This window comes from Podarcis cretensis, assembly GCF_951804945.1.
Source record: "Podarcis cretensis genome assembly, chromosome: 2".
Classification (NCBI taxonomy): domain Eukaryota; kingdom Metazoa; phylum Chordata; class Lepidosauria; order Squamata; family Lacertidae; genus Podarcis; species Podarcis cretensis.
In genome coordinates this window covers 8727638-8751983 of record NC_137171.1, presented here as the reverse complement: position 1 = coordinate 8751983, position 24346 = coordinate 8727638, and the positions used below count along the sequence as shown (strand labels likewise).

At 47.9% G+C, this 24346-nt stretch overlaps 1 protein-coding gene across 1 annotated transcript; it reads right to left on the bottom strand.

The window, feature by feature from the left end:
- Positions 1-592: 592 nt before the first annotated feature.
- On the bottom strand, positions 593-24002 carry CDK4 (cyclin dependent kinase 4; the record flags this gene model as incomplete). Its single annotated transcript, XM_079966838.1, has 8 exons — positions 593-1527; positions 3993-4128; positions 6304-6354; positions 11246-11355; positions 13009-13176; positions 13659-13794; positions 19807-20046; positions 23854-24002. 8 exons carry the CDS (start codon positions 24000-24002, stop codon positions 1435-1437), a joined length of 1083 nt encoding a protein of 360 aa, XP_079822964.1. The 3' UTR covers positions 593-1434.
- Positions 24003-24346: the final 344 nt, after the last annotated feature.

The window sequence follows — 24346 nt, the reverse complement described above, 5'->3', positions numbered from 1 at the left end:
CACTCCACAAAGGCTTGCCAAATGTCGTTACAGTATAAAATAGTTACCTGCACTGTTACTGTATGGGACGGAGCAGCTGCACTCACAAGTGCCAAAAATCAGAGTTATTGGATTTTTGGAAGCAATTTCCCCCCCTAAGAAGATGGCCAATCAAATCTGCTTTATACTGAATCATATAGCACTGAAACACTGAAGTATTGCTCTCCCAACCTCATTACCACATCTGCTACTCAAAACTCTTAGGATGGGAAGTGAACCAGGCACCCTTCTGAATGCAAATTTTGGGCTCTTTCGCTGAGCCCAAAATACAACATTCTCTGTTATGGACAGGGTTGGGGTTTTTTTTGGTTTTTTTAATAAAGGTTAAAGGGAACTGTAATGTGCTACTTAAAATCAGATTCTTGGAACCAACATTTAAGATTCCCATTTCAAAAAGCAAAGATTTTTCACCACCAGATTGAGTTGGTGGGAGATTTCCATTTCAGGACCTAGCAGAAATTGCCCCCACATATCAGTGGATCAGCACTCAAGCAACCCATTCCCAGACACACACACTTGTTCATTCATCATACTAATAAAAACACGATACATCTTCAAGTGACAGAAACGGGGGAAGACCAAGCTATACTTGCCTGGCCCCCTGCCCATCCATATTCTTTATTGAAATTTCGTTTTCGGAAGCTTTTTTTAATATTAGAAAGAAAAGAAAAACTTCACATCAATGACTGGAATCAGCTGATCTCTCCATCTGAGCAGTTCTCCCATGCCCAGATCCCTAATTACGTAGGTCTCTCCTGACCAGTGTCGTGTCAATTCAAAAATTTTTTTGAAAATGAATTGTGAATACTTTATACAAAAATATCCTCTGCACCCGCTTTCACGGCGCTCGGTGTAACAAGTTAAGGCAAGGCTTTAGTGTCAAACTGTTAGCCACAGGAATATGATAAAAGGCAGGAACATTATTGTGTGTAAACTGTTATAAAAAATTTATTCATTTAAAAAAAAGTTATTGGAGACGCCTTTGGCTATGAACTCGGATGGCAAGAGAGAGAAGCCTCTAACTGGGCTGTCTCAAACACAAACTGACCTTCAAGAACAGTGCTGGGACTCAACCCAGGAACACAGAAAGTGAGTGTGCGCGTACATCTGCGAGGGTGTTGTTGGCACAGAGATACCACAGGAATCCTAGTTATTTCCAGGGCAGGAAGGATTTCGGCGTTGCACTTCCTGCAACAGGCACCTTTTCGTTTTTGTTCCGCATGTTGGCAACGGCTCCAGCCCCCTCCCCACCCCTCAAAGTCCCAGCACAGCCAGGGGGCTTGGGAGACGGTCTGACTGCAGCCTCCAGGCGGGGGGCCAATTATCCTCATACACACGCAAAGTCTTTTTGTGTACAGTCTTTTCGCCCCTTGCCAGGGACCTGCTGGGATGCCGCTAGCCCTCACCTGCACTCTGGTCTCGGAAGTACTGGTGGTGCAGTGCTTTGAAGGCAGAGATACGTTTGTACGGGTTGAATGTCAGCATTTCCTAGAGGGAGACAGAGTGGGGAACATCATGAATATCACATCATTTTTCTCCCACCCCCCCAAAAAAATTTTTTTTAAATTAAATTTTCCAAATTTAAAACAAACATATCATCGAACAAAAAAAGAAAACATCAAAAAACAAACAAACATATATCCTAACTATAGAAGTTCCACTTTTGTTAACATTGTTAGATGACTTCCTCGACTCCCCCGGCTGAGTTTCCATATAAATCATTGTAGCAGTTTTCCAAAGCTAATTTTACATAAAATTTACTTAGTCCAATTAACATCTTTCTTTCTTTTCATTTTAACTTTTATCCATAGTATTCTACAACATCACATATTTAAATCCTAGGCCAATTTGGTACTCGCAAGTAATTCTATTTAAGTTATCTTAACATATTTAACTAAATAGTCTTTAAATTTATTCCATTCCTCTGGATACTCCTCCTCCTTCTGGTCGCGGACTCTTCTGGTCAGGTTGGCTAGCTCCGAAAAGTCCATCATCTTCATCTGCCATTCCTCCACTGTTGGTACTTATTCCAATTTTTGGTCAGAAAAATTCTAACAGCAGTTGTGGCATACAAGAACAATCTAACATATTTCTTGGGCAATTCCAAACCTATTATTCCAAGAAGAAAGGCCTCTGGTTTCTTGATAAATGTATATTTCAACATTTTTTTCAATTCATTATAAATCTTTTCCCAGAAGTCTTTCACCTTGGGACAAGTCCACCACATATGGTAAAAAGTACCTTCTTTTTCTTTACATTTCGAACATAGATTATCACTCTTATGATAAATCTTTGCTAGTTTTACAGAGGTTAAGTACCACCTATACATCATTTTCATAACATTTTCCTTTAACACCGTACATGCAGTGAACTTGACCCCTTTCCTCCACAATCCTCAAACATTATGTTATGTCCAACAACTCTTGCCCAATCTATCATCACAGATTTAACTTGTTCATCCTTTGTGTGCCACTCCAACAGTAAATTATACAAAATGTAAAATGAATATCACATCATGTTTCATCGCAGGCAGAACAGGGTCCAGACCTCCTCTGCGCAAGATCTGCAAGAGGGTACCCTGAATGTGTGCAAACCCCAAATTGGGACACAGTGTGCCTTACTCCAAGGATTCTTCTTGCTACACAGCTTACAGCTCTCGAACGTCTCTAGCATCCTATTTCGAAAACATTGCCCCGCATCATCCTATGACTAAGGGCGAGTTCACACGGCACATTATTCATACGGCGGTGATCGCCAACAGCTTGAACAGATGAAAGGCCAGCAGTCCCTCCCAGTTACCAAACATTTGAGTCACCGACATTTGTTGCCTGTTTCCTTCCACAGACAAATTTCCCCCAAAGGCAGGTCACTAAGAGCCAACGACCTGGCCGTGTGGCAACTTCTTCAAACAGTTTGCTTAGCAGAAATGATAAACCCTCCCTCAACCTCCAGATACTGCCAGATTTCCAAATGCCGTCAGCCCTAACTAGCAAGGCCAATGGTCAGGGAAGAGGACACGAGTTGGGAGTCCCAACAACATTCTGAGAGCTCAGCTAGTCTAGGCATATTTAGTTTTGTTGTGCACTTCGATAAATCGGGGGGGAATTTAATAATGTCCCTCACACTTTCCAGCCAAAGCGATCAGGACTGGTTTTGCCACTGGAAAATACTGCTGCTTTAGATTGCTCTCCAGGGTGTATTTATAGGTTAATGATGGGCGTGGATTAAAAAAAAAAAAAAAAAGGTAAAGGACCCCTGGACGGTTAAGGCCAGTCAAAGGCGGCTATGAGGTTGTGGCACTCATCTCGCTTTCAGGCTGAGGGAGCCGGTGTTTGTCCACAGACAGCTTTCCAGGTCATGTGGCCAGCAGCACTAAACCGCTTCTGGCGCAACGGAACACCATGACAGAAACCAGAGCACACAGAAATGCCATTTACCTTCCCGCCGCAGCAGTACCTATTTATCTACTTGCGCAGGCGTGCTCTCGAACTGCTAGGTTGGCAGGAGCTGGGTCAGAGCTCACCCCGTCGCGGGGATTCGAACCGCCAACCTTCTGATCAGCAAGCCCGAGGCTCAATGGTTTAGACCACAGCACCACCCACATCCCTTGGGCATGGATAGAAGGCATTCAGCATATGCACATCGCTCATGCAGTGCTGCCCAAACCACACTAAGATCTGCCCTCACAGTGCACAAGAAGAGTAGATCCCAACTACTGGAGAAGAGCGCTGCATAAATATTAAGTGCATTTCATCCACTCTTGAAGCCACCGTGGCGGAAACAGTTAGGCCAAGGCGACCCAGCATATTCAGGATTAAATCTGGGTCCATGGGGGAGGGAGGCACAGCTCATGCTTTTAACCATCATTCCAACTCCAGATCTCAGATCCACCCGCTCCCCTGATCTATTCTCCCTGCCTCACACGGTGACCTGCCCATTTCTATGGAACGTACCAGCAGCAGCTGAGCTCCCAGGGGTTCGATTTCCGGCACAAACTTCTCGACGGGCTGCGGGGAGCGAGCAGCAAAGGCGCAGCGTGGCAGAGAGACGTCCAGGGGCCAGTCCTCCTCGGATGGGAGCCCGATCAGGCTGCAAGTCAAGGAGAGATCGTGAGCCAGAGTTGCCTGGTGGCTTCCCCAGAAGGCAGCCCTCTGCCAAGATGTGTGGGGCCCGGGAGGTTACCAGGGTTCAAGACCATCACCCCAGCAGCATGTCAGTTCCTGAGCTACGCAAACTGGTTTCTAATTTTGCCACTGCCGGTCTATTTCAATGTCTCCACAGCCTTAACTGATGCTGAGCACAGCTCTGGCCCACAGACCAAATTCTGCTCACCAGGCACCCCCATTTGGCCCATGTGTCAAGTTCGGTCAGGCCATGTTCACCTTCCTTACTGGGTGATAAACAAGTGTGCCAGAACCACCAATTAGCAGCTGCTATTAATAACTGATAAATAATAATAATTTTTATTATTTATACCCCACCCAACTGGCTGGGTTTCCCCGGCCACACATGCTCTCTTCACCTGGTTTCACGAGCCCTGGTAATGAGTTATCACCAACACGGTGGGCTGTGTCTTTGCCCAACCAGTTTAATTTCAAACTATGTGGGCAAGAATGGGTCAATCACCCATGATGGCAGATGTCCACTTATCAGACCTGGAGCATAGGAGTGGGGTGGGGTAGAGATATAAGGATCTGGCCCACGAGGCGGATCCAGTTCCCCACCCCTGCCTTAAGATCTGTAATAAACTGGTCTTTAGTCAAGTCACCTGAGACCTGAACCTGGGACGTCTGGTTCATGCCCACCACAACAGCGTTGGCCAACGTGGGAGTGCTGTTGTGCTCAGCTCCTGTCCATGGGGTTGGCCATGGTGAGCATAGATTTCTGGACTAGATGGGCCTTTGGACTGCAGCGTCCCAGTCCCCTTGCCTCACCTATTCCCATATCACACTGCTCTTGTGATTGTGCCAGAAGTAAAGGTAAAGGTAAAGGGACCCCTGACCATTAGGTCCAGTCGTGACCGACTCTGGGGTTGCAGCGCTCATCTCGCTTCACTGGCCGAGGGAGCCGGCATACAGCTTCTGGGTCATGTGGCCAGCAGGACTAAGCCGCTTCTGGCGAACCAGGGCAGCGCACAGAAACGCCGTTTACCCTCCCGCCGGAGCGGTACCTATTTATCTACTTGCACTTTGACGTGCTTTCAAACTGCTAGGTTGGCAGGAGCAGCGACCGAGCAACAGGAGCTCATCCCGTCACGGGGATTCGAACCACTGACCTTCTGATCGGCAAGTCCTAGGCTCTGTGGTTTAACCCACAGCGCCACCCGTGTCCCTTGTGCCAGAAGTAGATCCCCTAAAATTATCCGCTTCGATTTTTGTTTTTAATCACCTCTTCCACATTTTACAGTTTAAGTCACTCTGAAACCTTCGTAACTTTTCGGTTTCTTTAAAGTTCAAATTCTTTGCTTTTCAAGGAAACCTTTAGGAAACAATCCTTTTGATTTTTGTGAGGCTGAGCCCACTTACCCAGGAGTAATCACCAGTGAACCCAATTAAGCTTACTTCTGAGTAGACACATATAGGATTGTCTAAGTGGGGGATTTCATAGATCATTCTTGCCACTCCTCTTTCCCTTCCTTTCTACTGTTTGTCCCACTTCAAGAGTGAGACATGCACCTTGAACTACTATAGCTTCTCACCAAGTTGGAATGAGTTTAAGAGACCTGACAGACTAAATAATCCAACATTTGCATTCATTATGCAAGTAGCATATTTGGAAAACTTGGAAGTTTTCTGACTTGTGCACACACGCACGAATTTCACTGTGAATGATCCAGAGACCACCTATTTCAACTCCTTGCTACAAGTCAGGATCTTTTCCTGCTAACCACCAATCATCAAACCCAGTGTGACCTTCAATTAACTGGGGCTGTCAGAGCAGATAACTCCAGCCGACATCACCAGACAGGTCTGTGCACACACTAGTCACTAAGACGAGGCAATGTGAAAAGGTGGGGAGAAATCCCTCAGGACCCCAGGCCAGAATTTACTAAGTAATAATAATAATAATAATAATAATAATAATAATAATAATAATGAGGAACTTCTCTTATGCATACACATGCCTTGGCTTAGCACGCTCATAAAAACAAGCAGAGTCATGCACAATTATGCTGAGTAAGGCTGATGACCTAACGAAAGAGATCTCCCTTTCCCCCAGTGACTTTCACCAGCCCTTTGGAGCAAACAAAAAGGCGAGACTCACTCAAAGATCTTGCCTAGCTGGTCAGCTTCAGAGTTGCCACAGAAAAGGGGCCTGCAGAGAAGACAAAAGGGAATTGTGGTTACTTGTCATCGCAAGCTCTAAACATGAATTACCAGAAACCTCTGTCATCAGTTTTTTTGAGTTCACGTGTAGGACATGTGATATATTGTGTCACTGCAATACTGGGATTGTATTATAGGCAGTCTGTCACAAGGCAGTTGCGACTTGAGCCACAGAACCAGGAAGCGTAACATTCAAAATTGCACCGGGCAAAGACAGGGTTCCCTGGTGCAAGCCATACCCCAGAAGACAATGGTAACTAGCAAACAATGAGAGGCAGGGGTTAGGCGAAGAACAGGTCTATTGATAAGGTTGTAGCACCTCAGGATAGTCCCACTGGTACTCATCCCACTGGTCAACTGGAAGGCTAACCCTTCCCCAGTTGTCCATGTAATGTCACCGAGCAATGACAGAGGATTTCATCATATACACAGCAACTTCATGAACCACTCTCTCTCTCTCTCTCTCTCACACACACACACACACACACAACCAAGGAAGTCTTCAAGGAGAGCACGACAACTTTCAAAATTAAGAACTTTTTATTTAAAAAGGTTTATAGAAACACCACCACTGCTACATTTCCGACCAACCCTTTCTCCCTCATTTGACCCTAGCCATCACTCTAAGAGGTAAGTCAGGCTAGAAGAAATACAGTGACTGGCTCATCAAAGTCTCGCAGTTTCACAGCTGGGTGGGGATTTGAACCCTGGTCTGCCAGGTCCGAGTTTAACCACCACACCGGCTCATGAATGGCTCTGCTTCCCCTCATGTTTTGGTGGAACCAGGGATTTGCACAAGAAGATCCCTTCAACAGGACTTTGTGAAGCCAAGTCTACATGCCAAGTTTCTGCACTTCGATGTCAAGGTGGAGAGCCAAAAGTGCAGGAAGCACTCATGTAAAAATGCTCTGGAAGGAGGCAGACATCTTTTTGGCAGCTACTCCCTGTTGCGCCGTGCTCCATTCTGCACCTGAACATCTGAACAGAAGTGGACACCTGGTGTGCCATGCCTCAAGCAGAAGTGTTTTTAAACAGCAGCCTTCAGCCATTTCAAACCTGAAACCTACCTTAATCTAAATAACCATCTGGGGACCCACTTCTTAATATATCAACATTATTTATTCGTAGGGTGTTATGGTTGCAAAAGGCTGGGCTGGATGAATCCCAAGCCAGAATTAAGATTGCCGGAAGAAATATCAACAACCTCAGATATGCAGATGATACAACCTTGATGGCAGGTGAAGGTGAAAGAGGAGAGCGCAAAATATTGTCTGAAGCTCAACATCAAAAAAACTAAGATAATGACCACTGGTCCCATCACCTCCTGGCAAATAGAAGGGGAAGAAATGGAGGCAGTGAGAGATTTTACTTCCTTGGGCTCCATGATCACTGCAGATGGTGACAGCAGTCATGAAATTAAAAGACACCTGCTTCTTGGGAGGAAAGCAATGACAAACCTAGACAGCATCTTAAAAAGCAGAGACATCACCTTGCCGACAAAAGTCCGTATAGTTAAAGCTATGGTTTTCCCAGTAGTGATGTACGGAATTGAGAGCTGGACCATAAAGAAGGCTGATCGCCAAGAATGGATGCTTTTGAATTCTGGTGCTGGAGGAGACTCTTGAGAGTCCCATGGACTGCAAGAAGATCAAACCTATCCATTCTTAAGGAAATCAGCCCTGAGTGCTCACTGGAAGGACAGATCCTGAAGCTGAGGCTCCAATGCTTTGGCCACGTCATGGGAAGAGAAGACTCCCTGGAAAAGTCCCTGATGTTGGGAAAGATGGAGGGCACAAGGAGAAGGGGACGACAGAGGACGAGATGGTTGGACAGTGTTCTTGAAGCTACCAGCATGAATTTGACCAAACTGTGGGAGGCAGTGGAAGACAGGAGTGCCTGGCGTGCTCTGGTCCAGGGGGTCATGAAGAGTCAGACACGACTAAACAACTAAACAACAACAAATGGTTGCTGTTACCCATCTTACGCCAGGCAGCAGTGGCCTCCAACTCTCCAGTTGAAAACCAGTGGATTAGACACAAAACCAATTGACAAAAGTCTCTTCGAGCAGCTTTTTTTCTTAGGGGGGTGGAGGGGGTGGTCAAGAAGGCGTCTGACTGCTCTGACAGTGCATGACAAGGAGGGTTTGCAGAGAGATTGATGAGCATTCTCAAATGCCAAATAATACGCAGATTGAGTTGACAGACCAATCTAGCTGCCACCTCACCGCAGCGGCGTCTTGAACAAAGACAGTGATCTCAGAAACGCACAAGGCGAATGAGCACACAGTTGCAAGCCAACGTTGAGCCAAATGCTGAATCATATTAATTCACCAAGAAGCAGTGGGGGGAGAATGCTGCTCTATTTTATGTTTTTATGATGTGAATAATTTTTTTTAATCATATTATATTTTACTATGTATTGTACACTGTTTTGATTTTTTTCCCTAATATTAAGGCACCTAGAAATCTTCCTGGCAACCCTAACACTATTAGCTGTGAGGATACGTGATCGTTTTAAAAACGTTTTTGGATGCTCTTAATTTTTTTAGAAGTTTTGCTTAATTTATTTTTAACTATTGTGTTTTTCTGTCTTGTTAGTTTGCCAGATCCTGAGTCCCTCCCATCAGATGTCAAGGAAATAAACAACTATCTGACTTTTAGGAGGCATCTGAAGGCAGCTCTTAATAGGGAAGTTTTCAATATTTGATGTTTTACTGTGTTTGATGTTTTAATTTATTGGAAGCCGCCCAGAGTGGCTGAGGCAACCCTGTCAGATGAGAGGCATATAAATGCTGTATTTTCCCGTCTATAAGACGCCCCAATAAGACGCCCCCTATTTTTGGGGACACAGATTTAAGAAAATGGAGGGAGATGTATCCGTGTATAAGATGCCCCCTAATTTTTTACATTATTTTTTAGGGGGGAAACCTAGTCTTATACATGGAAAAATATGGCAATAATATACTACTACTACTGCTACAGCTACAAATTCCTTCCCAAACAGTCGTTTTCCCCAAAGCCTGAACAACATAGCAGAAGTGCCTGCGTGATTGTAGCAGGAAAAAAAGAAAAAGAGAGCCCCCAAACCATTTGCAAGCTTCTGCCCCCAACGGCATCTGTTGTCACTCCATCTTCTGCAAAGCAGGTCACCAGCCCCTCCCTGCCTAGCAGTGCTCAGCCCGAAAGATAAGCAAGACAGGAGGTTTGGGCAGGCTCAGCCCTAATCTATTGTCTTCCAGCTGTGCCGATGGCTTGGAGATCTAGCAAGTGGAACGTGCCCCAGAAATTCACAATATCAGTCCCCCAACTGCAGTTTGCAAATCCTTGGCAGAGTTTATATTGTCGAAGCGCACGGAAAGCAAGGAGAGGCAGCATGCAGGTCTTCAGAAGAGTGAGGAGACGTAACGTATTCTTGGGACTCACAACTCACACGCTACTTGTGTCTAAACCACCCGCCCCATTGTGCCTCACTGCTCCCATTAAGTTGGAGCGGGGTACATTTGACATAACCCGTGAGCCCATGAAACCCGCTGCATGACTTGGGCCAGGCACCGTCTCTTAGCCTCTGACATAGAGTTGTTGTGAGATAAAAAGAGGTAAGGGGGAACTATGTACTCCACTTTGGGCTACTTGGAGGAAGTGGAAAATAAGTGTAATACAGTGGTACCTCAGGTTAAGTACTTAATTCGTTCCGGAGGTCCGTTCTTAACCTGAAGTACCACTTTAGCTAATGGGGCCTCCTGCTGCTGCTGGGCCGCCGGAGCACGATTTCTGTTCTCATCCTGAAGCAAAGTCCTTAACCCGAGGTACTATTTCTGGGTTAGCAGAGTCTGTAACCTGAAGCGTCTGTAACCTGAGGTACCACTGTAATGAATATGATTTTTCAAAAAGGCCAACACACACACACACACACACACACACACACACACACACACACACACACGTGTGCAAACCTCCTTTCTCACCTAGTCCTCCCTCGCCTCTGCAAACAGCCAATCCATGCCAATTTGTGCAAAGCTTTTAACAAAATACAATGCACAAGACTACAAAAGTCTGCTCTGACTGGCAGGATTCAGGAAGGGGTCTTTTCCCACCGTCAGGAAGTGCCAGGGATTAAACCTGGCACCTTCTCCAGGCAAAGCACTTGCTCTTTCCCAAAAGAGAGGTATCCTTGCCACAGAATGTGCCCTGCTGTGCCAGTTTCTGAAGGCACATTGGCTCCATCCATACTACCCATTGAAAGGAGAACTGTACCACTTTTGAGTAATCAACAGCGTCCCCCATTGAATTCTGGGAAGTGTGCTTGATTCTTAAACCACTCCAAGAACTCTCCAAAACAGCTCTCAGCACTCAGCCAGTGTGGTGTAGTGGTTAGGAGCGGTAGTCTCGTAATCTGGGGAACCGGGTTCGCGTCTCCGCTCCTCCACATGCAGCTGCTGGGTGACCTTGGGCCAGTCACACTTCTTTGAAGTCTCTCAGCCCCACTCACCTCACAATGTGTTTGTTGTGGGGGAGGAAGGGAAAGGAGAATGTTAGCCGCTTTGAGACGCCTGAAGGGGAGTGAAAGGCGGGATATCAAATCCAAACTCTTCTTCTTCCATAACAAACTACAGTTCCCAGGATGCTTTGGGAGAAGCCGGAGCTGTTTGAAGTGGGATGCTGTTGTTTTGAACATACGGTGCCTTTGGCACACAGCACTAGAGCTGCAGCAAATCAACTTCCCATCCAACAGCGGTGCCCCCGACAGCTGTGTTGGAACCCCTCTAACGACAAAGGCTGCATCTGCTCAGCCAAAATACCACCCCATTCCCTGCGCCTGGTGAGATGTGCCAACCCTGCCGCCACCGCCCCACAAGTGAACGATCTTCCCGCGCCACTCACTTCCTCCGAAACATTTCCGCAAAGATGCAGCCGACACTCCACAGGTCCACGGGGGTAGCGTAGGCCGACTGGAGCAGCACTTCTGGAGCCCGGTACCAGAGGGTGACGACCTGCGGCAGAGATTTAGCAAGGGTTCACAGGTGAAGGAGGCAGCTAGCTTGTTTATAAAGCGGCCCCCCCCCACACCGCTTCCGCTCAATGCATCACCACGAAAATCCCTTGAGCAGCCCGTGCACTTTGGACCTAGTTCTCAAGAGACAGGCTGGGCAAGGGGCCAAGTGCCATTCCTTTCAGCTACATGGGATGATGGCCTTTCTGGGGGCTACTTTGATTGGCAAGGGGATACACCCAGCCTGTTCTACTTCCCAGGGGGCTCCTGGTCAGCCAGCCTCGGCTGGGATTCAGCAGAGCCTTACAGTCTGCAGCTCTGTGTCCCAGAGTCAGGCTTCAAGGAATCAGATCACGGCTGGCAGCCAGAAATGGGAAAACAAGAAGTTCTTACCATGGTATTTCACTCAATATTCACAGAGAGAGATGGATGAGGCCAACTTTCAGATAATGGCGTTGCTGAGTAAAGTCCCACCCCCTCAGTCCCTCCTGTTCTACGTTATCCCTGTGCCGGCTTATCTGTGCTCTCTGCCTCTGAGCTTTCTGTTCTACTACTCTCAATGTATGCCGGTCCGGGGGGGGGGGTCAGGAATGCTTTCTAAAGACACTGAGTCTGTCAACTGTCTCTCCCCCTGGTGCTTCTACTTCCTGCTGCTCTCCCAATATTTCACGTAGTAGACCAGAATGAAGTAAGCAGCACATAAGCGGCACACAAAATGCTACCAAACCATTCTACATTCTAAATCTTATACAGTGGTGCCTCACAAGACGAAAAGAATCCGTTCCGCGAGTCTCTTCGTCTTGTGGTTTTTTTGTCTTGCAAAGCAACCCTATTAGCGGCTTAGTGCTATTAGCGGCAAAGCGGCTATTAGCGGCAAAGCGGCTAAGAAAAAGAGGGGGGGGGAGCGAAAAAAATCGCAAGACGTTTTCGTCTTGCGAAGCAAGCCCATAGAGAAATTCGTCTTGCAAAGCGCCTCGAAAAATGGAAAACCCTTTCGTCTAGCGGGTTTTTCGTCTTGCGGGGCACCACTGTAATCCAAAAATTGAGAGAGCTATGTACAAGATCTACTACAGAAGCCACAAACAGAAAACTCATTCAAATTATGTCCAAAAGGAAGATTCAGTCTTTAAAGTTCCTTTAGCCAGGCTCCTGTAGATATCAATAAGTTTGATCAAACGAAGAGTTGGTGATGTTACGCACAAGAATTAGACAGGATGCCGGCGTTTGTCACCTGTTTCGCCCATGAAGAGTCTCGGGCTTCTTCAGTAAATTCTCTCTCACGGTTTTGATTTATTTATAAACATTCAAATCCATATGTTACATTTCTTCTTAGATTAAGCTACAATATCTAATTTCTTTCTTCAGGAAATTCTCCCTCAAGATTTTGGTGTATTTACATACATTCAACTTCATATGCTCTTTCTTGACTTGAGCATTTATTCATTTACTAAGCCAGTCCCCGACACCCAGGCCTGAAAATGGTCTTCTGTGTAACATGGGTGGAGAACCTGGTACCCTCCTGATACTGCTGGGACTGCAACTCCCATCACCACCGCTTCCCACTGGCCATGCCGGCAGGAGCTGGAGTCCCATAACACCTGGAAGGCCACAGGTTGAAAGCCCTTGGACCTTTTACGGGACCCAGTAGACTCACCAGTGGGGTCAGAGCCATCTGGCAGCTGTAGATGCGAGCCAGGCCAAAATCAGCCAGCTTGACTTGACCAGAGCTGGTCACCAGGATATTCTCCGGCTTGAGGTCACGATGGACAATGCAGTTTGAATGCAGGAATTCCAAGCCACTCAGGAACTGGTGCATCATGTCCTGGGAGGAGGAGAGGGGAAAGAAGAGCATGTTGCATCAACAGCCACACTCTAAATGCCTTAAAAAGGTAAAGGGACCCCTGACCATTAGGTCCAGTCGTGGACAACTCTGGGGTTGCGGCGCTCATCTCGCTTTACTGGCCGAGGGAGCCGGCGTACAGCTTCTGGGTCATGTGGCCAGCAGGACTAAGCTGCTTCTGGCGAACCAGAGCAGCGCATGGAAACGCTGTTTACCTTCCCACCGGAGTGGTACCCATTTATCTACTTGCACTTTGAGGTGCGTTCGAACTGCTAGGTGGGCAGGAGCAGGGACCGAGCAACGGGAGCTCATCCCGTCACGGGGATTCGAACCACTGACCTTCTGATCGGCAAGTCCTAGGCTCTGTGGTTTAACCCACCCGCATCCCTTTAAATGCCTTAGGGACCCCATATTCAGATGCCCCCTCCCAAGTACCATCCCAACATCAATTCAGGGATGATTACCTTTATTACCTCCACGGGTAAGCCGGGAGGTGGCGTTTTTTCCAAATACGCTTTCAGGTCCTGATCCACGTGCTCAAAGACCAGCGTCACTTTAGTCTCGCGCTCCGTCCGTGTTGTCGTGCAAACATCCATTAGCCTACAGGGTGAGGAAGATGCTTATAAAGTGCTCCAGAACTACGGGGGGGGGGGAGGGAAGGATGGAGCTTGTGACATTGGGAAGTTAATTTAAAAAAAAAAAAGTCAGCTCCAAATAAGAGCCTCAAATAGGGCTGGTGTGATCCAGGCACTTCTCCAAACGCAGAAATCAGGAACCTTTCATAGCCCAAGGCTGACGGAAAAAGTAGGAGGAGAAACATAACTCGGACCTTCGTAAATAAGCCAGAGGCACTCTCTGAGTCCGAAGGCACATTCCCTACGGTACAAAACACCCTAGGAGGGTGAAAAGCAAGGGTCAGTGAGGGGTGTGTGGCCTGGGGGCCAGGTAGAGGCCAGGGGGATGGAGATTCCCCACCCGTGTCTTGATGTAATGAATTCTGTGGACTGCTCTCCCCAGGGAAGTTCGCCTGGTGCCTTCATTATACACGTTTAGGCGCCAGGCAAAAACGTTGCTCTTTAACCAGGCCTTTGGTTGATCTGTTTGAGATCCTATACCCTTTTAAAATGGAGCTCTTTTCTGTGGGGTTTTTTATTGGGTTGTTGTTTTTCTTCTGATTATATATAGTGTGTTTTTTTTCTGTGAACCATGCTGAGACCTCTGGGTATAGGGTGGTATATAAACTCTAATAATAATAATAATAAATAAATAATAATAATAATAATAATAATACAGTGGTACCTCTGGATGCGAACGGGATCCATTCCGGAGCCCCGTTCAAATCCCAAAGCAAGCGTAACACGTGATTGCGCAGGTCGTGTTTCGCCACTTCCGTGCATGCGTGTGACGTCATTTTGAGCGTCTGCGCATGCATGAGCGGTGAAACCCGGAAGTAATGCGTTCCGTTACTTCCAGGTCGCTGCGGCGCGCAACCTGAAAATGCTTAACCTGAAGCGTATTCGTCCAGAGATATGACTGTAATAAGGCTGGAAATGATGCAGACTGCCAACAGGCTATGGCCACAGCACTGAAACTGTGAGAACATCACTTGCTCTAACTTACGCCGCCCCACCCACTGTTAATTCTGGCCCAGATCATAACAAACTGCATCTTCCAGACCCATATTGCTGTAGGCACAGGGTATTTTCACTGCCTGCTCATCTGCCAGAACCCTTCCGTTCCGGCCTCAAGACCCACCTCTCACAGGTGTGGCATCCTTCGGCCCTCACACTGTCTCTCCTCCCATATCCCCCCTGCTCCACACTCGCTTGCTCCTCTCCGAAGTCCTCCTCCCATTCCAGCCTTGCAATTTCCCCCACAATTCACCTGCAGTTTCTGCTGAGAATTGTCCCTCAAGGCAAACACTATCGGGGTTGTAAAGCGTCTGCCTAACCAAGTCCTCTGCTCTCCCTTAGTCAGGAAACAACTCAGAGAGCTGGGGGTGGGGGAACCAGTCTGATTCAATGCCCCTTATCTGCAGGCCCTGGAGCCGGAGGACCCAGATTCTGGGTTTGGCCTTTCTGTGTCTCCCCAAAGGAAGGAGAGATCAACCCAACCTGCAGCCAGCAGGAAGAGTGGAAGCAGATGAACATATACAGTGGTACCTCGGGTTACATACGCTTCAGGTTACATGCGCTTCAGGTTACAGACTCCGCTAACCCAGAAATATTACCTCGGGTTAAGAACTTTGCTTCAGGATGAGAACAGAAATCGTGCTCCGGCGGCACAGCGGCAGCAGGAGGCCCCATTAGCTAAAGTGGTGCTTCAGGTTAAGAACAGTTTCATGTTAAGTACGGACCTCCGGAACGAATTAAGTACTTAACCCGAGGTACCACTGTACCATGTAGCTGGTGTGGGCAGGTCTGCATAACCATAAGCAGTGCTTTTTTTCTGGGGGGGACGCAGGGGGTATGCATACCCCTAAACATTTTGTGAATCTAAGTTTGGCCTCATTGAGGAGCAGTATTTCAATAAGAGTAGGAAAATGAGAGTGCCCCAAACAATTTTTTAAAGCACTGACCATAAGTGAAATCTGAAGCAAAGCATTGTGGGAAGTGAGCTGCTTTTTTAAAGGTTCGGGATCCAAGGAACAGGACCATCAGGGAATGTATATCACACCCCCTCTTTTTCACTCTGGGGCCAGTTGGTCCTGCTCCCTTCCTCTCTAGGTTTCCAGGCCAGGGACCGAGAGCAGGGGTCCTCTGCTGGGTCCACTGCCTTTGCTCTGTCTGAATTACCGAGGGGGGAGCCTTAAACAGGTTTCACCACCTGAAAACCCCAGTCTGGGCCCGAAGGAAAATGCCAACAGAGTGGGCTGTGTAAAGGCCACAGGCAGCTTGTGCAGGCATCAGCTACCTTTTCCAAAATGTACATTCAAACGCTGGTTCAGGGATAGGGAACCATTTTTAGCCCTCTTTGGAATGCCGGTGGTGGATGTAGCTAAAGGCAAGAGGGCAAAGCCCTCTTTAGCTTCTTTTTTCCTTTCCCGCCCTGACTTGGCCACAGTGATCCATGCGACGGTCACCTCCAGGCTTGACTACTGTAATTCGCTCTACGCGGGGCTGCCGTTGAAGCTGTGCCAGAAGCTCCAGCAAGTGCAGAATGCGGCAGCGAGGCTCCTCAGGGGGTCTCTGCCATGGGAGCATATTCACCCTGTGCTTTTCCAGTCGCACTGGCTCCCGGTGGAGTACAGGGTCAGATTTAAGGTGCTGCTTTTGACCTTTAAAGCCCTTCACAGCCTAGGACCCTTGTACCTATGGGACCGCCTCTCCCACAGAGAGCCTCAAGCCTCAATAGCAACACCCTAGTGGTCCCGGGCCCTAAGGAAGTTAGATTAGCCTCAGCCAGAGCCAGGGCCTTTTCAACACTGGCTCCAGCCTGGTGGAACGCTCTGGCTCATGAGACCAGGGCCCTGCAGGATCTGATTTCTTTCCGCAGGGCCTGTAAGACAGAGTTGTTCCGCCTGGCCTTTGGCTTGGAGCCAATTTGATTCCTTCCCTCCCTCTCTCTCTCTTTTTTTTTTCTTTTTCTTTTCCTTCTCCTCCTGTGATGAGGCTACATTTTAATATTTTAATGTTTCTATATTTTAATGTTGTATTTTAATCATGTTTTTAAGTTATATTCATTCAACTTGTTTTTATTATTGCTTGTTAGCCGCCCTGAGTCTAGCCTTGGCTGGGGAGGGCGGGGTATAAATAAAAATTATTATTATTATTAATTATTATTACATGTGAGCTGAGCTTTGGACAGAGCAGGCTAGTTTCCACACACAAACGCAACCCCTCTCTCCATCCAGGGAAGCAAGAACCAAGATCAGAGATCAAGGACACATTCCAGCCAGGCAAAAACTCTCAAGGAGAAGGCAAAGCAGGACCAGTGAGAGGTGTAGCTTGGCAGTGTCAAGGAGCAGAGGGGCCTGGAGGACCATGGCTGCCTCTAGGCCTGAGGCTGCCACTGCTTACGGAATTGCTTCCCAGTCAGTGTATTTAGGGTTGCAGCCCTAATTAAAGAAGAAGTCCCATCTTCCAAGGTTGACTCTACCCTTCCCCCTAACAAACCCAACTATCGCCTCTATGCAAAAAGCAAAAAACCCCACAAAACACACCAAACCAATGGGCCAAGAACAGAAATTGCTACCACCCCTGAAAGCAGTGTTCAAAATTAGCCAGGTGCCAGGCTTTCAACTACTTGCAAGTGAAGATGCCTTGGCGCCAGAATGGCAACTGGAGGTGCTTGCCTAGAGATCAATGGAACTGGACTATTTTCACTCACTAATGCCCCACCCTGTGGAATTCTATCAGTTTATACAGTGGTGCCTCGCAAGACGAAAAGAATCCGTTCCGCAAGTCTCTTAGTCTAGCGGCTTTTTCATCTTGCGAAGCAAGCCCATTGACGGCTTAGCGGATTAGCGCTATTAGGGGTTTAGCGGCTTATCGGATAAGCGGCTTAGAAAAAGGGGGGGAAAGGAAAAAAAACCCGCAGGAACTCGCAAGACATTTTCGTCTTGCGAAGCAAGCCCATTTGGAAATTTGTTTTGCAAAGCACCTCCAAAACGGAAAACTCTTTCGTCTAGCGAGTTTTCCGTCTTGCGAGGCATTCGTCTTGCAGGGCACCACTGTAGTTTATCTGCACAATCATAATGAATTTGAGGAACCAAAATGCTTTTTCTGTGCAGCCTGAGCAGGAGCAGTGAACAACGCGATAGTTAATTGTTGCAGCTCGTTGTCACTTACCCCCCCTCCCCCCTGCTCACAGTTGTGAAAAAATAATGTTATGAATGGTCCATGTCGCCATTAAGAAAAAGAGGTTGGAATAGGCCAATATATATGTGGACTGTCCCTGGATCAAGGGACTTTTCTTCTTTAAGTTCTCAAAGCTCTTAACCTAGCTCAAGGTTGTCATCTGAACTAGCCAGATGTTTAATTGATCATGCATCATTTGAAAAGACGTTAGGGCTATCCTACTCCAAAATGGCAACTAAATTTGACTGTAACCTTGGTTTAAGGAGCCATTTGGCGCCTAGCTTACGGATCTGAGTCTCTAACACTTCCTAAGAGGAAGGCAATGAGGGGGATCTTTCCCGTCAGCCAGCACCTTCCTGGGGTGCCAGTTTTCAATCGCAAGATTCCCTCCATAGGGAAGCTGAATTGCATCTCCAGCTGGCATAGCCAGTCACGGAGAACATGTGGCCCTTCGGGTATTGCTGGACTCCAATTCCCATCAGCCCCAGTCAGCATGGTTAATGGTGAGAGATGATGGGAATCGGAGTCCAGCGACATCCGCTGGCTACCTTGCTCTGCTTTTCACTAAGTGAACAGGAACTTGGCCTAAAGTTTGCATAACTTTGTGGGGAAAGGGTGCATCAGACAGATTTGAACCAGAGGCAGGAACAGAGGCAGACAAACGCACTGTGTGTGTCTGCAAGTAGCCCACTTCCTTCCTAGTTCTTAAGAAATCCCAGCCTTAAGGCGAACCGGGCAAAATTCCAACTGGCCCAAGAACAAAGACAAGTCTGCTCCAGTCAAAGGAGAGCCATTCACTCTGAAATGGGCTCTTTCAAGAGGGTCTCCATGCCTCCTATAGGTCAGGATATAAGCCAGCCATTTCAACAATCCAGGCCCAAACACTATAGGTCTCGTCCGTGAGCGTCCTTCACCCCTATCCCTAGCTTGTGTTCATGCTAGTGCAATTCTCAAAGAGGGTTCTGGAACATTAAAAATGGCGGGACTTAGGCCAAGCAACAACACAAGTTCCTCCTGGCTTACAGGAGTCAAGACCAAGGCCTTAATTTGAGCTAGGCCTCTGATCATAACCTCATATTCAATTCTGGAACATCACACTGTGATAAGATTATATCTGCATATGTACAAAGCGCATCTCCCTCCCATTCTAGCCTCAGCCTCCCTCTCTACCATGCTTGCAGCCCTTCAAATGTCCCTGACCATTAGTCTTGCTGACCCAAAGGGCCAGAGGATCAATACAGGAATGGACAAATACAATTTGGCACAATGCTCTACTAGAAAAACTGGCATTACAAATAAAAGCAATGAGACATGATAGATTACTTTTATGTTCAATGGTTATAGATTTGCTCGATGGACAAAAGATAGCCCTAATAAAATCCTGCCGCCCACTGAACTCTCTGGAGAGCCTTATTGGGATTAAGGACAATGATTAAATGGTAAACTTGTTAAAATACTTGGAACGCAATGAAAAATAACATCATCATGGATACTCTACAGCTAATTTACTACAGAAGCAAAAACCATGCACATCATTGGTCTTTATAACTTCAGCTACGTTTCCTATGGATCAAAATTTAAATATGAATAGTGTGTTTAAAAATAAAAGATCTGAAGGGCCACAGGTTCTCCGCCCCAACCTATACCTTTGGAATGAATAGGTGTGTCTTAACATTCAGAGGCCATTGTTTCAGTTGCCTTGGAATGCCGGCCTCCTTTCCCTCCCGCCCCTGAAAGAAATCGATTTCAGCACATGCCACAAAGCACACCCTCCCAGGCCCCACCCTGGAATCCTTGCAGTCACGCCCCTCACCGAACAATGTTGGGATGGTCAAAGTGCTCCAGCCGCTTTAGCAAGGCCACCTCGCGGACAGTCGACAGCGGCAACCCGTTCTCGCTGTTCTGCACCCGTACGTTCTTGAGGGCCACAAACTTGCCGCTCTGCAGGTCGCGGGCCTTGAAGACGGTGCCATACGCCCCGATGCCAATCTCGGCCACGGGCTCGTACTGATCCCGCACTCCCATGGCCATCCTGGCAGTCTGTTCCAAGAGGCTTCACGAGATCGAGGGGAAAGAAGGTGGTTAACAACGGTTAGCTGGGCAGTCGACTTCCCCTTACAGCAGGTTCCCTCCAGTGTCCCAACGCTCAGCTCCCTCTCCTTCATTCTTCAGTGAAACACCCGTCTGTTCCTCCGATGTAATATAGTAGTAGTAGTAGTAGTAATAATAATAATAATAATAATAATAATAATAATTTATTTATACCCCGCCCATTTGGCTGAGTCTCCCCAGCCACTCTGGGTGGCTCCCAATCAAATGTTAAAAACAGTAAAGCATTAAATATTAAAAACTTCCCTAAACAGAGTTGCCTTCAGATGTCTTTTAAAGATAGGATAGCTGCTTATTTCCTTCACATCTGAAGGGAGGGTGTTCCACAGGGTGGGCACCACTACCGAGAAGGCCCTCTGTCTGGTTCTCTGTAACCTCACTTCTCGCAATGAGGGAACCGCCAGAAGGCCCTCGGAGCTGGATCTCAGTGTCTGGGCTGAACAATGGGGATGGAGACGCTCCTTCAGGTATACAGGACCGAGACCATTTAGGGCTTTAAAGGTCAGCACCAACACTTTGAATTGTGCTCAGAAACGTACTGGGAGCCAATGCAGATCTCTCAGGACCAGTGTTATGCGGTTCCGGCGGTCACTCCCAGTCACCAGTCTAGCTGCCGCATTTTGGATTTATTGCAGTTTCCGGGTCACCTTCAAAGGTAGCCCCACGTATAGCGCATTGCAGTAGTCCAAGCGGGAGATAACTAGAGCATGCACCACTCTGGTGAGACAGTCTGAGGGCAGGTAGAGTCTTAGCTTGCATACCAGATGGTACACTCTTTTCTGATGTCACAACCGCACCACAAGTTTAAAGCGCGTTTGTAGCATTTTAAGAGACACAGCTTACTTCGAAGAATTCTTGGAACTATGGGTTTGCCTCTCACAGAGCTGCAATTCCCAGCACCCTTCACAAAACTATAGTTCCCATGATCCATGTATTTTAAATGTATGGTGTGAATGTGACCTCGGCCTATCTCTTTATTCTCTCCCTCCTCCCTCACTCCAGATTCCAGGATTCCCCCTCCTCTCTAGTTATTCCTTTACTTTCCCATCCCTGAGACAGGAGGAAACCATGGGGGGAAAGTTGGCTCCCTTGTTAGATGAGTTTGGAGCACCTTCTTTTAAGGTTGAAGAGACAGTCTGCCTTAACACTGGCCCTGGACCAGAGCTCCCCAAAGCCCAGTTTCCATTATCAAGAAAGAGTGTTCCTGGGCATGCGCAGATTATAGTAACCAGATAAAAGGAGGCAGCAGGGAAGCTATGTTTTGAATACTTAAGCAGGAGAGGGAGTTTCAGCAGGGGCACAGTATCTCCTCCTTAGTACACCATTATTTACTGCGTTAAGAGCGACAAAAAAATCCAGCCTTCAATAGAGCCTTTCTAAGTAGCACCCCTGCCAACTGATCCCTCGACACATGCACACCCAGCCACTCCATTTTGGGCTAGCAGATACATTTGTTCCACTGAAAACCATTAGTTGCTAGCACCTTTCTCAGAGAGTGCATGTGCAATTGCTCCATGTGCATTGGGGGTGGGGGTGAGCAGGACTGCAACTGCAGAGACACTAAGCCAGGGGTAGGCAACCTAAGGCCTGGGAGCCGGATCTGGCCCAATCGCCTTCTCAATCCAGCCTGCAGATGGTCCGGGAATCAGCGTGTTTTTACATGAGTGTGTGCTTTTATTTAAAATGCATCTCTGGGTTATTTGTGGGGCATAGGAATTCGTTCATATATTTTTTTCCAAAATATAGTCCAGCCCCCCACATGGTCTGAGGGGCGGTGGACCGGCCCATGGCTGAAAACGGTTGCTGACCCCTGCTCTAAGCGCACATACTGTATAAACTAGGCCCCACATAAACACACCATCAGGGACCCTGCAAAAGCAGCATCCGCGATCACGCACAACTGTGTGGGTGTGTACTCAGCAGACAGTTTAGTGAGCATGTGTAGGCCAAAGCCTGCTGCCATGTTCCCACTCTTGCCCCAACCTCACTCATGGAGTATACACACAAACACACACACACACACACACGTTGACTAAAAAGAACTCCTGTCTCATAATCGCAAACCAGGAAGAGTGGGTGTTTTCCCCACCCTCTCAAGGCTTGTGGGCGAAATGGGAATTCCAACTCACGTTATTACAGAACCCAGGGTGATCGCTTACACAGGGTACAAGTGTGTCATCCGATGTACTTACTGACTCATTTGCACCTTGCTTCTCGTAATTCACCATCAACTTAAACGGATTGTTTATTGGCCTCTGTGAATGCACCAATGCCACTGCTACAGGGATGGCGGAACATGAGGCCCTGTAGATGTTAGGCTCCAGAACTCCCATCATCCATGGCCAACGGCTATGCTGGCTGGTTATTATGGAATTTGGGAGCCTAGCAACATGGGGAGGCCCTGTCCTTCAGGAGCCCAGCACGCTGGGCAATACTACAGGGGCACCTTTCTCCCGGGATGCAGGTGGCGCTGTGGGTTAAACCACAGAGCCTAGGACTTGCCGATCAGAAGGTCAGCGGTTCGAATCCCCGTGACGGGGTGAGCTCCCATTGCTCGGTCCCTGCTCCTGCCAACCTAGCAGTTCGAAAGCACGTCAAAGTGCAAGTAGATAAATAGGTACCGCTCCGGCGGGAAGGTAAACGGCGTTTCCGTGCACTACTCTGGTTCGCCAGAAGTGGTTTAGTCATGTTGGCCACATGAACCGGAAACTGTACACTGGCTCCCTTGGCCAATAAAGCGAGATGAGCGCCACAACCCCAGAGTCGGTCACGACTGGACCTTATGGTCAGGGGTCCCTTTACCTTTACTTTCTCCCACCACAATAATTGCTCCACACAAAAATCCCACCGGCATCTTCTTCAGGATCCAGTCGAGGCATCAACTGGCCTACAAGAACACACCCAACCCCACAATGCAACAACCCTTATGCGTCCCTGCTGCTCCCCACCACCTGGGACAGTTCAGTCAACAAAGCGTTAGGCTCTTCATATGGGTTCGAGCCCAACCTTGGGCAAAAGATTCCTACATTCCTGCGGGTTGGGCTGGATGACCCTCAGGGTCCCTTCCAACTTGGCGATGCCATGTTTTCAAGAGGGCTTCACCACTTGAGCTGGTGTCTGCAAAAGCGTGCATTTTGCAGGCATTGAAAGAGCAACCGCACAGGAGGCAAGAGTCCGCCGTTCCTCAGCTGCACGACGTTGTTCGCCTCGGGGCTTGCAATGCAAACTTCCTTTTTGAGCGCTGGAGATTTCAGCAGCAGGCCATTTTGCTGAGCAGAAGCCAGAGAGCCTCTGCCCATTGCGACCCATCGGTCGGCTTCCCGCGCACCCCCTTCGGCCCCGACCCCTAACCATGCGGGCCCCCGCCCCACTTCCCCCAACAAAGCCCCATTGTGCGCTCCCAAGCTTGCAACTCCTCCCCGGGGATCGCCGCCGCCGCCACATGCTCCCTTCCTAGCCCAGATGGGCAGGGAAACAAAAGCCCCGCCACCCCGCGCTTCTTGCAATAACTTGCAATAACTTGACAGCAAGTTTGCAAAAGGGGGCCGGAGCCTCTTGCCCCAGATTGCAACCCAGTGCAATACTCCCCCCCCCCCGCATGCACCCATCCCCACCGCCATCCCATAATAATAGAGCCCCCCTCCCCTCTGCCCAGCACGGAGGGGCAGCAGGTGCCTTTGTCTCCAGAGGAGCGAGCGCGTTGCTGCCCCCCCCCCCCCCGTTGCCAGCGACCCTCCGGGCCCGGACTCACCCAGCTGCAAGCGGCGAAGGGGCTGCTCCGTCCCCGCCGCGGTGGAGCGCAGGGAAGCGGGAGGAGGGAGGGGGCGTGGCTGGAAGACCTGGCCCAGCCAGCGAGGCGGCGCGGCCAGAGCGGCCGCCCGAGCGGAAGTGGGTCGCCATAGTGACCGGGCCTGGTAAAGAGGCAGCCGCGCTCAGTGGTTAAAGGCAGGGCCGGATTTACGTATAAGCTAAACAAGCTGTAGCTTAGGGCCCCACACTCTTGGGGGGCCCCCAAAAAAATTAAAGGGGAAAAAAAAAACTTGGATGTACATTTCCAAAATATAAGATAAAAATAAATATAAATAAATAAAATAAATATAAATATAAATATATATAAATATAAAAATATAAATATAAATATAAATATAAATAAATATAAAAATAAATAATAAATAATAAATAAATAATAAATATAAAAATAAATATAAATAAGATAAAAATAAAATAAAATAAAACCTACATAC